The sequence below is a fragment of the Zootoca vivipara genome, chromosome 1 (assembly GCF_965207765.1).
Source record: "Zootoca vivipara chromosome 1, rZooViv2.hap1.1, whole genome shotgun sequence".
Taxonomy (NCBI): domain Eukaryota; kingdom Metazoa; phylum Chordata; class Lepidosauria; order Squamata; family Lacertidae; genus Zootoca; species Zootoca vivipara.
In genome coordinates, this window is record NC_142582.1 from 58,161,471 (window position 1) to 58,176,749 (window position 15,279).

Sequence of the window (15,279 nt, forward strand, 5' to 3'; positions counted from 1 at the left end):
GATCAAGGGCACTTCACAGTATAAAAGCACAAGAATACACACCATAGTAAAAACAAAAACAATACTCCCCACCTAGTTTAAAAGGCCATATATTCCTGGGAGAAGAGTTATGTTTTTGCCTGGTGAAGTTGTCAGGCGAGCTTCCTTTGGGAGATCATTCTCCATATGGAGAGATACACTGCACATGTTACCATTGTGCAGTGTGCCAGTGCTACTGCTTAGTTTCTCATATGGTTACAATATCCTTCTTCTAAAGCACTTCAAATAATGAGCACCATAACTGGTTAAAAAAATATTCCAAAAAAGGGCAGACCCCACCACTCTTTGTTGTTTTTACTCATCCTTTTTTCTGTTTTCTTTAATAGGCAACAAGCCTTATTTCATGTCCTGTCAGCCTACTCAGTTTACAACACGGTAAGATGTTAAGAGATTCAGCTGGAAACTGAAAAGTGTTATTTTAGTTCTTATATGGAAATAATGTTTTGTTTAGCTTAGAATAAGAGTTTCGTTTCTATGCTGGCAAAACATACTGCCAGTTTAGTAGTGTGGTCTCCTTTAAAGCCACCTCCAGATTGTCACCATTTCCCAGGTTTTAGGTTGCACACTTAAAGTGGATTTGGTGCTCTTGCACAAGAAATGAATGTACAAAAAGTATTGAGTGGCATAGAAAAATGATGGGAAAGTGCACTGAAAATTGTGGGATAACAGCGGGGTCAGATGATGTCACATTCCTCCACACAAACAAATCTGGATGAATGCTCAATAAACAGTGACAATGTATAGCCTCCACACAAATTTGGTAGAAGCAAATGGGGAGGAATGCAAAATGAGATTATCTAAGAGTCCAGGGTCATTAAATACAGAAAAAAGTACTTGATTCAATGTATATCGTTTTCTTGGATGGTATGTTTATAAAATTTCATTCATATCTTTAGCTCCAGGTGCTGCTAGAAACATTCGTGATGCTGGAAGCAAAAAAACAAAACAAAACAAACCATTGTTGGGGGTGGGGTGGGGTTGTTCATGAAATTGGAAATTCTGCAGATCACGACCATGCTGTGATAGCTCTGTTTTTGTGCAAAGAAAGACGCAGTCACATATTTGGGCCTTGCTAAGAGTCGGACACGACTAAACGACTAAACAACAACAACAATCATATTTTCTGAATAGCTTTTCTGTGACTCTGACCTACTATTTGAATGGAAGATATTGGTCAATTCTCTTTGTGACTTCTTTTGCTGCATTCAGTGGCAGATTCACAGCTGAAGACTCCAATTTGTTACAGTCAGTTAAGTCACTTCCAGCCACAGGGCAGAGAAGAGAGAATATGCTTAAATTAGCTACAGAATCTACTGTTTCCATGAGCATGGGGAGACTCACCCCCCCCCTTTAACAGAAGATGCTTATCCTATTCTTTGAATTGGCTATCCAGCAAGAATTTAAAGTGACATGTGTGCAGTGTTTCTGTTTCATGCAGTGCTGCCTATAACGGCTGTGATATTATCTGAATTCACTTATTGCAAAAGTAAGGAATTACTTTTATTACTCTGCAAATGCCAAGGCAGATAAAAGTCCATCATTATTATGTTTATATTGCAGAGAGCAGGACTGTAACTGGGAAAGAGTGAGTTACACCAGCCAAGTGTTACATGCATTTTGCTGGGTAGAGGTATAGCGTATGACAACCTTGAAGCTTAGTTCATTGTGGCATATTGGGGGTTTTATTGGAGGAGACAGAGGGGTGCTGTGCAATTGATTAAGGGCTGGAGTGAGTGAAGTGAGCCAAGGAAAGAATGGAGGATTTCAGTGGTGAATGGGGATGTTTTTGGGTGCCCGGTCTACACATAGGCAGATGGCAGGTCTACCCATTGAGAAACAATGGGAGGGGTAGATCTAACATGCAAGCTTTTCAGAGACTAGGTCTACTCAGAGCCAGTGTGGTGTAGTGGTTAAGAGCTGTAGACTCGTAATCTCGGGAACTGGGTTCCTGCCTCCGCTCCTCCACATGCAGCTGCTGGGTGACCTTGGGCTAGTCACACTTCTCTGAAGTCTCTTAGCCCCACTCACCTCACAGAGTGTTTGTTGTAGGGGAGGAAGGGAAAGGAGAATGTTAGCCGCTTTGAGACTCCTTCAGGTAGTGATAAAGCGGGATATCAAACCCAAACTCTTCTTCTTCTGCTGCTGCTGCCCAGTCACCAGATCTGCCAGAAGGGCCTGCTGCCCCAGAGAAATTCCTGCAGACTCCCATGTCCAAGGATTACTACCGTAGTCACTCCCTTGCCTGAATAGTTTGGATAAAACTTGTGTCCCATTCAATGTACTTATGGGAAAGTTGCCTTTTGTTCTTGTGTGTGATGTCAACTCTCCTGTAAAGCCGATCTTGTGTAATGTGTGTCTGCATCTTTGGATCTTTCAGGAAGTGAGCTACTGCCAAGGAATGAGTCAGATTGCAGCTATCCTGCTGATGTACTTAAACGAAGAGGATGCCTTTTGGGCACTGGCACAGCTACTTACCAATCAGAGGCACGCAATGCATGGTAAGGTTCAGCTGAAAACACTCTTACTCTTCCCTGCCATCTTTGCAATATTTTGTTTATTTCCTTTATTATAAACATTGTGCCTTCCTTCAATCATATTCCTAGGGCTCTTTACAATAGGTTCTGATTTGCTGGACTTGGGAATTAGGCTCTCGTCACTTTCTTTTTTTCGCACACCTCTCTCATTACCAATATATGCACTTACTACTGGTGTGCAGAGAAGTCTCTTAATGAAACGATGGTAGGCCCTTGTACATTTTGTAACTTTGAAATATTGTGATACCTAGGTACCTACAGGACTCTGCTTTAAATATGTAGCAAAATACAATTCTGAACTTCAACTATTCAAATACATCCAGAAAATGTTGGTCTGTTTGAAACTTGGCCACATTTAAGCTCCTTTATCATGCTGAAGCTTTGGGAAGGAGCAGAGAAGAATAATCTCTGTGCAGACTGTATTTTATTGAAAAAGGGAGGGTCATTTGTATAATCCTGTAAGTAACAGGAGATTAAAGTTTGAGAGGTCGCTTTGACCAGCGCCTTGATCCCTTGGCTTGTAAAGTGGACCAAGAGAGTCCTCAGGCTCTCCTTAAAAAAACTTGGGTTTAAAGGAATCGGCTGCATTTTAGTGATATTAGAAGTTTGTAATGCCATGTTGCATTCTACTGTTGTAACTATCAGTAACCCCATCAGGGATGAACAAGGCCTGACCCAAAGAATCTCAAATCAGTGTCTTATGAGCAGTCTTGGCTAAGTACAAAGTGTTTTTTTGGAGAATAAAAATTACTCAACCTTTTGGGTGTTCTGGTTTGCCACAGCATCCATGGGCAGAGTTCCAGAACTTGTCCAAATATGAAACTGTAAAACACTTTTGTGGACAAAACACTGGTGTTTATATGCACATGTGACATTCACCTTGCTTGGAACTGCTGGTATTTGGGCATTTTAGGAAATGAAGGTCCCCATTATTGCACCCGGATCAGATGTTGTGCTGCTCTTTTTCTATCTGATTCCCCCTGACTCTGTGCTTTTCCTCCCTTTTTCCTTCCAAGGATTTTTCATTCCTGGATTCCCAAAGCTACAGAGATTCCAAGCCCATCATGAGGCAATCTTAAGTAAACTCTTTCCGAAGCTGAAGAAGCACATGGTAAAAATTTCTGTGGTTAAGTGAAAATTTGTGCTCTCTCGCTGTGTGTGTGTGTGTGTGTGTGTGTGTGGTTATTTGTATACCCTACTCTTTCTCCTAATGGGGCCCAGGGTAACAACCATCTAAATTTAGAGCTATCAAAGTATCACCTTCAGTTCACATCTTCACAAGCACATTTTTCATCATGCACCACTTCCTTTTTAAACCTTTATTGGTCCTGTTAATGGAGAATGTGTCATTTATCTCAACAATTTATTCTGCAATTATGGCTGAACAGAATGAGGAACTTTTAAAAATCTGGATAATTTTATAGGAAAGCCAGAAGCAGGCAGCACTTTCAAGGTGAGAGTGATTTAGCCACTGACAAGACATTGCTATCAAATTCAAACATAACTACATGGTTATTGTGCCATTTAACATTTATGGGGAAATACAAGAATTTTTCAAGAATGCCAGTTTTCAGAGTTAAAATAAATATTGTTTGCAACCCTCTAACTTGTCTGCTCAGTGAACGTTCTCATTTGCACTCTCCCTTAGGACAAGGAGCAGATGTCTACAGGGATTTATACAACGAAGTGGTTCCTCCAGTGCTTCATTGACCGGGTATGGGTCTTGAGGATTGAGGTGTTCAATGTGCTTATGACTTCAGTGTCCTTTTTCCTTGCAGCATATAATTTGTGCCTGATGAAAATTAATATTGTATTCTGCTTGTATTTTCATTAATTGGGATAAAGATCTAAATTAATATGGGACTGGTAAGCAAAAAGTCCTGTTATGCATAGGATTCTCAGTTGGACTAATTTGCTCTTTAGCGTTAAAGTGCCCAAATGGGAATCACATCTGTCTGAATTTACTTGCTGGAAAGATAATAAATACCTAAGTACAAATAGACTTGACTCTGGCTTGAAGATATGTATTGATTTGATAAAGGGCATTTTGCTACTGTGGCTGTGCATTGTGGTTTATGTGCAAATGTATAACTTCTAAATCTTCTAATATTATAAACAGACCCCATTTACTTTAACTCTGCGGCTATGGGATATCTACATTCTGGAAGGAGAGAGGGTTCTGACAGCCATGGCCTACACTATCCTCAAGTTGCATAAAAGTAAGTTGTTTCTCTTGACTGTTCAGTCTGAATGGTGTTAAGAACCTGGGAATGTAACTTTATAAAAAGAGAGCCAATCTTTATGGGCGAGAATCCTGCAGTTTCCCAAAATATTTTGCGCTCCTTTCATTGGCTCAAATATAAAAAAATGGCAGTTCTTGGACTTCCTATTGCATTTGTTCATGTTTAAATGGTTAGCCTGTTTACTAAATGGGTATTGTGATAAGTTGCTCATCTGCATCATGGGCTCTGTTAGCGTGCACTTCCACACCAACTCTTGAAGTGCCATTTCATGATGCATCTTCTAGGCCTTCCTTGAAGCCACAGTGAATGCAAGTAGGAAAACAAATGACCTAATTCAACTCTTTCTGAGCCTGCAGGAAAGCTCTTCATTTCACTATCCAGTGACTCAAGCTGGATCTGTTAACCAAATATTTACCAACACTACAAAGCGGAATGCATTGTATGTCAGATGAACTCAAAACAAGACGAAACCACAATTCTTTTCTTACATATGTTCCATAAAATCTTATATACTGTTACAGAACTTACTTTAAAGGGGGTAGTACTGGCTTCTTTGGCTGCTCTGCTGCATATTAATCCAACTATTAGAGCATTGACCGAGTGCCAAGTGTACCCGGAAGTCCCTTATATTACTCCCATGTAGTGACTTTCTCTGTAAGCCATCAAATGGAGATATATAAACTATACAGCCAGCTAGATCTGCAGGAGTCCAATGTGCAGTCTTAGTGTTCTCTTCTCCCATCCATTCCTATGCCACTGCGGATATTTAATCATTTGCTGTTGTGGGGAGAAACTCATCTGATTGATGCAGTGAGTCATTGAAAAAAAGGGGGAACACACACACACACATATACATACATACATACATACATACATACATACATACATACATACATACATATCTATATATTAAGATGAAAATAATACTGGAATACAGATAAAATATGAAATGTGAAAGGAAGTGTTGTGAGGGTGATGGAAGTCTATTACTATTATTATTTTGTAAAATAGTGTTTATTGTATTGAAATATTATACTTCTCTTTATTCTTTTACTGTCTACTTTTCTTCGCATTGTATATAACAGGTGAGCACTGCCACCCCTATGAGGAGTCCTCATAGATTGCCTTGTGAATGCATTCTGTATCTGCTGCACTAAGGAATAAACTGGAATACCCATATATCTGTGTGAAAACTGTCTGAGTGAACCACAGTTTGGGTGGAGTTCACTTGCGTCTAGACAGTCAATAAAGGTTACCAGATGGCTTTAGCTAGCTGCTACTTTGTGCAAGGAGAAAAACAGCCTTAAGTCTAGCATCTTGAACATGTTCAAGGGTTAAAAGCAAATTGTGTGCAGAAAACTAAATGTCTGTCCTGAATTTTAAAGGAGACACAATGTAATTTGGTATTAAGTGGTTTCTTTTCTTCTAGGACTTATTTTTCTTTTCTTTGTTAGAGCATGTGCATGTGGGGGGGGAAGGGAAGGGCAATATTGAAATGCTTTTCTGACAAATTCCAGAGGAGGTAGTCGTTTTAGTTTGTTAACACACACACACACAAACAAACAAACAAAATAGTCTGATGGCACTCTAACGACCATTGGACTTACTGTAATGCATTGTTAGAAGTTTTTGTAAGTGGTATTCACTTGGTAGTCCACAACCCAGCCTGTTGGTCATCCAAAGAAAGCTATTTGTTCAGAAGTGAAATCCTCAGGACAAGAATATGTGGGCAGTGTGAGCGAGATGGTCAGAATAAATGCATTGCACTGTTATAATGTAGTCATTGTTTATATGTAGTATTTCTGTGTATGTATTAAAGCAATGTATATGCCAAAAATTCATTTACATTGGCCCCAAAGGTTGAATGAAAAGGAACAGATTTCTGCATGCAAATTATGACTGACATTAGATATGTAAATACAGGTGCTTTTCCATGAAGTTATTCTGAACACATAGAATTTAATTCCTGAGGATTGTGCATTTTTATGGCCAAACAACATTGTCAGAAGCTGATCTGATGCAAACAGTACCAAGTCATAGAGTGCAGCTTTACTCCCCCTAGAGGTGTTATGCTGACTCTGCGTCTGAACCGTTCTGCATAGGGCTGCAGACAGCAGTGTGCCAGACATTGCTTTATTCAAGCAAGAGGTTCTGATTAATCTAAATACCACAATGATGAAGTTATGCAACGCTATAAATTTTCACCAGGCTAGATCTAAGGGCATTAATTAGAGACAGAGAAAGCTGTAAGTATAGAAGGCATGTAATAAAGGCATACGAAGAGGAAAGTATCAATGAATCATACTTATTGCAAATTTTACCTTTTTATTGTCTGCACTGATAGTTGTTATTTTCTTAAGATCAGCACTATTCAGTGGAAACTATATGTCTGAACTCTCATGGTATCTTTCTTGTGCTGCATTTTCTGCTGCCTGCCAGAGCGCTTGTTGAAAATGACCCTAGAGGACCTAAGGGAATTCCTGCAAGAAAAAATTGCTGGCTCCTTGCATTTTGAAGACGATATTGTAATTGAGCAATTGCAAGCGTCCATGGCTGAACTGCGCAAAATGAAATGTGACCTGCCACCCCCAGGTAAGCAGAATATGTGTAATGTTTTTATGATCTGCTATGAACACTCCCTTTACCTCCCCATCTCTCTCTCTGAGCAGAATTCAATGGGAGTAGCATCCAATTCCAGTTAGAAGCTAGATGGGGAACTATTAGCACAAACACAAAGCCCTTTCAAAAGCCAAGACTGGAGAAGCAGGGTCTGGGGAAGTGTTGCTGTACTCCATTAGAGTTCACTTGCCACCATTGGGAAGCCCCTCTCCTCTCTTGAAGTGGGACTGAGAGGCATGCATCTGATGTTGGGGCAAAGACCAAGCTGGCCGAGTTTGTCTTGGGTGTGATGTTGGAGGAACCCAGAACTGTGGTTTTGTGTGACTTCAACATCCAAGATTATGTTGCCTCAAGTCCGGCTCAGGAATTCATGGGCCTCCATGGCCTGTCTCAAATGGTAATGGTCATTGGTCCAACACACCCATGATTTAGTCTTTGCTCCGTGTGGGGAAGGGGTGGTATTTGACCTTATCTGTTGACAGTGGGACACTACAAACCATGCACTACATCAAAAGGGTGTGGTGCTGTGGTGGCATGCAATTAGGGGTGTATATATGAGTTCTATGGTCCATGGGGTCACGAAGAGTCGGACACGACTAAACGACTAAACAACAACAAATATGAGTTCTCATGGAACTCGTATATACTCCCCTAGGAGTATATACTCACACTAGGAACTGTGGTTCTAGAAGAAGCCCAGGAGTTCTAAATAGAGTGCTTGGTGTCAGCAATTCCTAGCCTTTGGGGGGAAGCTCTGTCAGGTTATATATACAGTATGAACATGAACATGATCCAGCAGGACTCTTCCTAAGGTCCATCTAATAGCCCAGTATCCAGCAGCCAACTATCTGCCTCTAGGAAGCTCTGAAGCAGAGCATGGAGGCAATTGCCCTCATCTGCAACTGAGTCTATTGATTGGATGACCCTTAGCTCTAGTATTATGAGAGGGAGAGAATTTTATCTCTCCATTTCCTCCACCTCATGCATCATTTTATAAACCTCAATCATGTCCCTCCCTTTAGTCATATTTTCCTCCCTAAACTAAATATCTCCAGATCTCTTGAGTTGTTCCTCACAGGAAATGTGCTACAAAATATGGCATTGTGTGTGTGTGTGTATAAGACATTCTCACGTATTTCACTGAAAATACCCTCTGAGCCCCACTTGGGCTGCTTGTATATGTGCATGAATGTTAATGCAGGATTTAAAAAAAGAAAGATACCCATTTAAAATCAGACGGTGAGAGCTGTAAATATCACCATGACTTTTTTTTGGGGGGGGGAATATATATGGATTAGGTGCACTAGACTGACAGACTGTTGTTCCTTTCCTGACCACTCACTAAATTGGGCTACAGAAAGTTTGGGTTCCTTTCAGCTACCTTTCATTGTTGCACTTTGATTCAAAATAAGAAACTAATGTGTGGCCTTTTGTTACAGCAAAATCTGAAGAATTTCCCAAGAAACCTCTGGGGCTGGAGCGCTCTCTCAATCCGGTGTCAGTGAAGCCTAATGTTGCAGCTAACGGCCAGAAAAAGGCGGCCGGGGACCTCAACCATGACAAAGATGTTGTAATGCAACCTTCTCCAGATAAAAGTCCTACTCACTTGAACGAAACAATAGTTAATTCAAATAAGGCACTGCATGAGAGAGCCTCTGCTCCACAACGCAATGGACCACCCATCCAAGCTGAACCAGCTGATGTGCACCAAAATCCATTCCAGAATCATCATCAGCCAAGCCAAAAGTTTGAAATGGAAGAGAAACAAGTAGGAGAAAATGCCAATGAAATCCCATTGGAGGGTGGTCCTATAGTGCTGGATGATATTGAGGTCATTGGAGAAAGTCAGGATGTGGTGATGGTCTGTAATGTGGCTGAATCATTGGATTGCAGTGGCGTAGAGAGGTGTAGTTTGCAGGAAAATAACCCCTGTCTTTTTATAGATGATATAGACCATGCTGCTCCCCAGCTGCTTCAAGGTGAGACAGATGGATTGCCAATGGACAACTCTCTCTGGGAGGAGTCTCACTTGCAGAGCCAGACCTTAGAAGCAGACCTGTCTATCACCCTCAATAGTACAGAGACAGTATTGGAGTCAGAGATATTCTGCCAAGTGCCATTGCTTCCATCTCTTGAAGAGAAAATAACCTCAGAGTTGGCATCATCTGTGTGTAATGATGCAGCTCTTCAAGATGGAAGCATCACCTGCTCCTCTGAGGATTTATTATCTGAAGATGTTGTGCTGCTTCCAGATCACCTGTACCAGCCTCCAAGTCCAGACTTGTCTTCTATGACAGAACATAGCCAGTCCACAACATGTGACTTGTCAGAAAGCACAGCTGCTCCATGTCCGACCAAAGCACTTGCTGCTCTTCTTCTCCCATTTCAGGATGGACAACGGCGACCTTCTAATGCATCTCAGTATGATAACCTGTCTGAAGGTGACAATGGAGACGAGAAATCTCCTGTACAGGTTCCCGGTTCTAAGAAACTGGCAGTTTTAATACCACAGACTGAGCTCTGTGCTCCTGTGTTAAAGTGTACAGTGCCCAAGTCTGCATCAGTTGGGGAGCTAGAAAATCTGCAGAGACAAAGTTGGGAAACGGTAGATTTGATGCAACAGCCCAACGAATATGGCCAGCCCATTTCATTTGCGGTGCTGTATCCTCACAAGAACCACCCTGGTGGGGGCAGTGTGCCAATCTTATCTGAGCTGGACTCTGAGATGCAGTTGCTGTCAGAAGGCTTCCAAGCCCGGCCCACTTCATCCCCGGTGTTGCAGGAGCAGCACAGCCCCTTCAGAATAGTAAAGACTACCACCCCGCTTCACTTGGCTCATGCTACTGAGCAAGACTTCTCAAGCAAAAAGCAAGTGGCTCTGCCCTTGCCAGAAGCCAGCTGCCACGATGCAGGTGATGCTGACACACTTCCTCCTGTAGCTATGGAAACTCTGGGTGGGGATGCCAGTGACTGTGATCAGAAGTCATGGAACACTTTGAGTGGTTCACCTGCCCTTCAAAGGCCAAAGCCAAAAATCCCACCCAAGGTTTTCAAAACTCATTCAGATAACAATTTCTATCCCGGCTGCCCTCCCATGGTGCAAATGTCTAAGTCAGTCACATTCTAGTAGAGCTGAGAATGAGGAGATTAAGGTTTCACAGCGCTTATTCATGAGGGGTTTGGAATGAGAAAACACAGCCTAAGGAGGCATCTGCATTGCCAGTCATGCTGTACCCCAATAATTCAGGATGGAGCTTAGAATACAGGCCAGTAGGCAATGCCTGTAGATGGATTCTTTACAAATTTGGGTTCTCCTCTTCAGACAGCTCCCAAAGTGCTTTCGAATCTGGCTTTTCATCTCCTCTTTCACACCTGAGTAGATGTCTAACAGATTTAACCTAACAAAACCATTTGACACTTTTTCTTCCCAAACCCTTACAGCTGAAAATTTAAGGTGAGCATTAGAACACCAGGGAGGTGGAATGAATCATTTAAGGAAGCAGGCGGACCACTCAGCTGTAGGTTTGGGCCAGTAGCACATCTTTTCATTAGCAATAGTGGTGCGGCTCTTCTGTTTCAGTCTAGCAGCCAATGTAGTCCTGTAAATTAAGCGGTGGATGATTCATGTCAGGAAAGTTAGCTTTTACAGCATCTATGCAATATCCAGCACACATTGTTCATGTGTGTGTTCTCTTGCAGTGAAACCAGGCGACTCAGCATGCCTGTTCTTTAGCTCCCTCACTTGTTTGCACTGATAAGGATTCTCAAAGATTAGTAAAACATTTCATGCAGAGGAATGCTTTTCTGTTCAGTTGAACTGTGTGATGTGCTGCACATAGAGAGCAAGGGTATTTTCTGAAAGAAGCCAAGGTGGTGGGCTAGATTCCATGCAGCTCACCAGGGATGGGTTCATGCCCTTGGACCACTTGCATCACCAAGAGGGGTGACTGTGGCAGACAGAAGAACTGTCGGAGGCCTGTCTACCCACCTCTCCCTCTGTATTTTTCCTGTGCAGATTCTGGAAGTGAGCTGGCTCACAACCATGCAAGTGACTCAAAAAAAGCTTCTGTAAAGAGGGGCTGTGCACTTGGCAAACCACAAGAGTCCCATGGAATTGACACTAAGGATACCATTTCCAGCCTAGCCTTGTGGAAAGCATGTTGGAGATGATAGGAAAGTCATCACAATTCTTGTGAATGTTTACACAGACATAAGCCCACTGAGTTCATTGGAGCTTACTGCTAAGTAGGTGTGCATGGGATTGCAGCCTTTACTTTCCTAGATCCTTGATGCCATTCTTTGCCCATTTGTCTGTCAACAAAATGCAAAGTGGCCAAGACAGAAAACATAGCTTTAGAAGATAGCCTTTCCTAGGAATATGAGGTGTGCTTTAAGAATGCATATAGTCCTAAAAACTATAGCTTTAGAAGGGAGCTTTCCTAAGGCTTGGTTCTTCAAATACAAGCTTATACTTCACGCCCAACCTTCTTTCCAGAGCTGTTGTCCATCAGTATTTGTCCCCAGCCGTTTCAATGGATTGTTTAGTTTCCATTCCTGGGGCCAATAAATGCCTCCTTAAACAGATGTCTGGTTTGAAGTGAAGGACTGGATAGTGCACAGTTCCTTGTTTGAATGGTCTATTGCTTTTTAATATTTTTATCTAGAAGAGAGGGAGCAAAGTAAGCAGTCTACAGCTTTCAATCCTAACTTCCCTTTGCTAACTACAAGGAGAGGTTACTTGTTTAGCCCTGGGAGCCAGGAATTCTTCTAATGTCACAGTAGCTTTGATTTTTGATTTTAGGGGCTTGTATAACTTCTTGTCTGCCTCTTCCTTTGGTGAGCTGGGGAAGAGGGAATAATAATCCTTAATTCTTACCTCATGGGGTGGTGTGAGGCCTAATGATTAGTTAGTTCTTGCAGTGTTCTTGAAGGAAGAGAAGAATGGCGGTGGAGGAAGACAAAGATTGTGCTTGTGTGGAATTTTACATTTTACTTCCCTAACTGCTGCACAATTGTTGAAAAATGTTTGTGTATATCAATCGTTCCAGGATTGTATTTCAAGGGTAATGACTGATAAGTCTTTATTTTGCTCATTGGCTTCTAGAACAGAAAGAAAAGTGTTGAAAAACTATTAATATCTAGGTTAGATTTCCCTCAACGTGCACAAGACTCCTGTTTGCTGTAGTTGGAGCAAAGGTTAGTAGGAAAAAGATGGGATCCTGTTTAGTCAAATATGTGTTCATTCTACCAGCCTGATCTTCCAATTTCTGTGTCATTTTTTTATTTGTACCTCCGTTTTCAGCCAAACAAGGTACGATCAGAATTAAGGTCATCATGCAATACATTAGTTTTAAAGGTGCTTATCCAGAAATATTTCACAGCTGTCAAATGCACATCCCAGTTAGCACCTACATGCCTTGAACTTGTGACGCACATTTTCCACAAAAAGAATTGCTAATGGACAATATATGCTCTAGCTAATTGCAGTAGGACATCCCAGGGCCCTGCTGAACTTTAGAGCACTGCACCCTAGTGGAAACAGCAGGTGTTGCATCAATTTTATATTTGGCTACCAGACAACCAGAGAGCAGGACTGTGGCCCAATTAATGTTTAAGATTATTTTTCAAAAATTATTATTAATGCATGCCACACTCTTCCTTGTACAACTCCTGGCTTCAAAATGTTCATCTGTTTCCTGGGCCACAGGTATCTGAGCAGTGCTATAACGTGTGGTCTCAAAATCAGCTGTTTAATTTCTGGAGAACTATATGGTCCAGTAATAGACTGGTACGATGACAAGCCACGGTGCCTATCTGTGTGCATGTCCTTTCTCAAGCAGCAGAACCAAGTTGGCTGTTGTTTTGTTGTCCTAGCTTTTTTTGTGCCCCTGTCTACTGCAGACTCCCAAAGAACTGCACAGGAAACAAGGGACACTTTGAAACAAAATGAACTGTAACAGAGCAGGCTCTGGACCAAATATACTCTATGAACTAATCACTTTCCTCCAGCCTATTGGCTTTCCAGCTGTTTCTTTTGGAGCCTTTCCTTTTCTCTTGATTCATACTGGGGCATTCATGATCCTTCTGCCCCCCCCCCCCTCATAAGCCCGTGGCAATGAGCTGCTTCTCTTAAGGGCTTCCTTAAGACTCTTGGGTTGCTTTTTGCCTTTATATTGATTGCATATGCTAATCAGACTGTTTGCATCTTCAGAAGAAAAAAAGAATTGCAATGCATGTATGACATTAAACTGACCTTGCAGGAGAGCTCTAACACTTTCAACTTTTCCTTACAATGGGAGGGAGTACAAATGTGAGTTAAGGGTAAAGGAGTTCTAAAAATGACAGTATCATGGCCTGATTTGCTGTGAACCAAGGAGGACAAGTCATTTTTCTCCATGCAATTAATCGAAAGATGCAGGATTCTTTGCTGGGCTACTTTCCTTGAAACACAGCAAAATCCAAGAAATATCTAGAGTTTTACTTAATCAGTGTGCTTCTTAAAAGGGGCAAATCCCCAAAGAGGAGCAGACTTTGTATCACCTTCTCAAGGCATGACACTTCTCAAGCCAATAACTTGAGCAACCCACAGATAATTGCAAGGGGGGGACCTCTGTGAGGAGTTGCAGCAGACATTAACCATGTGTAAGGTTACTAGGAAAGTGTATAAATCAACTCTGGTCCTACCCAAAGTTAGGTAGATACCTAGAGGATAAGGCAGGCTATCCACCCATCTTGTTTATGCTTTAGAGGTGTAACTGTCTTATTTACATTAGAAATGTAAAATGTAACTTTACATATAGGAGTTGATCACAGTGCATATTGTACTTTGAAAAGGCATTCAGATAATAACAGTTGTGCAGGTATTAGTAAAACCTGGATGAAATAGTAATTAATGTTAGATGTATTTAAAATGTAAGATATCCCTAGGCAGTACAGCCACCCAGGTAAAAACTGATAAACAATCCCTACCCAGTAGGGTCTCTAGTATTCATATGCATAGCTGCCAAGTTATCCCTTTTTTAAAGGGATTTTCCCTTATGCTGAATAGGCTTCCTCGCGAGAAAAGGGAAAACTTGGCAGCTATGTTCATATGTGCAACATTCCCTGTGTGCAGCATTCTCATGTTAAAACCCAGGTGGAAGCATTCTCTATCTGCAGTTATTGCCTAAATCTCTTTGTTGAGGGACATGCAAACATTCTTCTCTGCCAGTGGCTTGTTCCAGTTCTAGTTTGGAAGCTGCTGTTTCAAATTGGAACAGTAGAAAGGAGGGCACGGTACTTTGTTTCCCTTGCTGATTTACTACCCCCCCCCCCCGAAATTCCCTCTAATCCGACCAACCACTCTCACAGAAATGGCACGGGGACCAAAGCAAATGTGAGAGTGACAAGGGACATAAGAGAGCTTACCTTGGTGCGCACGCCTGAAATTCTCCACCCTAAATGTTAGTTCAATGTCACGTGCAGATAGGAAACCAATTTGATTCTGCTTTAACAGCACAATTAAATTTCCTGATGAAAGACCTTTGAGACATTATGGAAGTGGACCAGAATGCTAAAGAGTTCAGCTGGGATGCCTGCAGCAAAAAGAGAGGATTAGGTAATGCAGGAGTATAAAACAGACTCCAAACAGGATGCAAGAGGGACTAGTACAGTGCATCTTACGTGGAAAGGTAAGAGAGAGTATTTAACCGAGATAGTAGTTTTTCATCACACAATCTCTTTTTTTTTCAGGTTCTCTCAGCTGGAGAGGACTAGTGAGGAGTTAGAAAAAGAGCAACTTTTTGTCCAGTATTCTAGCAATATTAGGGATGCCCTTGTACAAACTAGATTGCCATATGCAGAAA

The 15,279-nt window shown here is 41.7% G+C and overlaps 1 protein-coding gene across 3 annotated transcripts in view; it reads left to right on the plus strand.

Annotated features, from left to right (window-relative positions):
• The window catches only part of LOC118088609 (uncharacterized), an 83,925-nt gene extending 69,586 nt beyond the window's left edge, over nt 1-14,339 (plus strand). For all 3 annotated transcript variants that reach the window (XM_035122462.3, XM_035122488.3, XM_035122479.3), the window contains exons 9-15: nt 366-414; nt 2,417-2,537; nt 3,590-3,684; nt 4,222-4,287; nt 4,693-4,792; nt 7,256-7,408; nt 8,875-14,339. In XM_035122462.3, the coding sequence (XP_034978353.3) occupies nt 366-414; nt 2,417-2,537; nt 3,590-3,684; nt 4,222-4,287; nt 4,693-4,792; nt 7,256-7,408; nt 8,875-10,562 (2,272 nt within the window). In that variant the 3' untranslated portion in view covers nt 10,563-14,339. The remainder of the gene's footprint in view (nt 1-365; nt 415-2,416; nt 2,538-3,589; nt 3,685-4,221; nt 4,288-4,692; nt 4,793-7,255; nt 7,409-8,874) is intronic.
• Nucleotides 14,340-15,279: the final 940 nt, after the last annotated feature.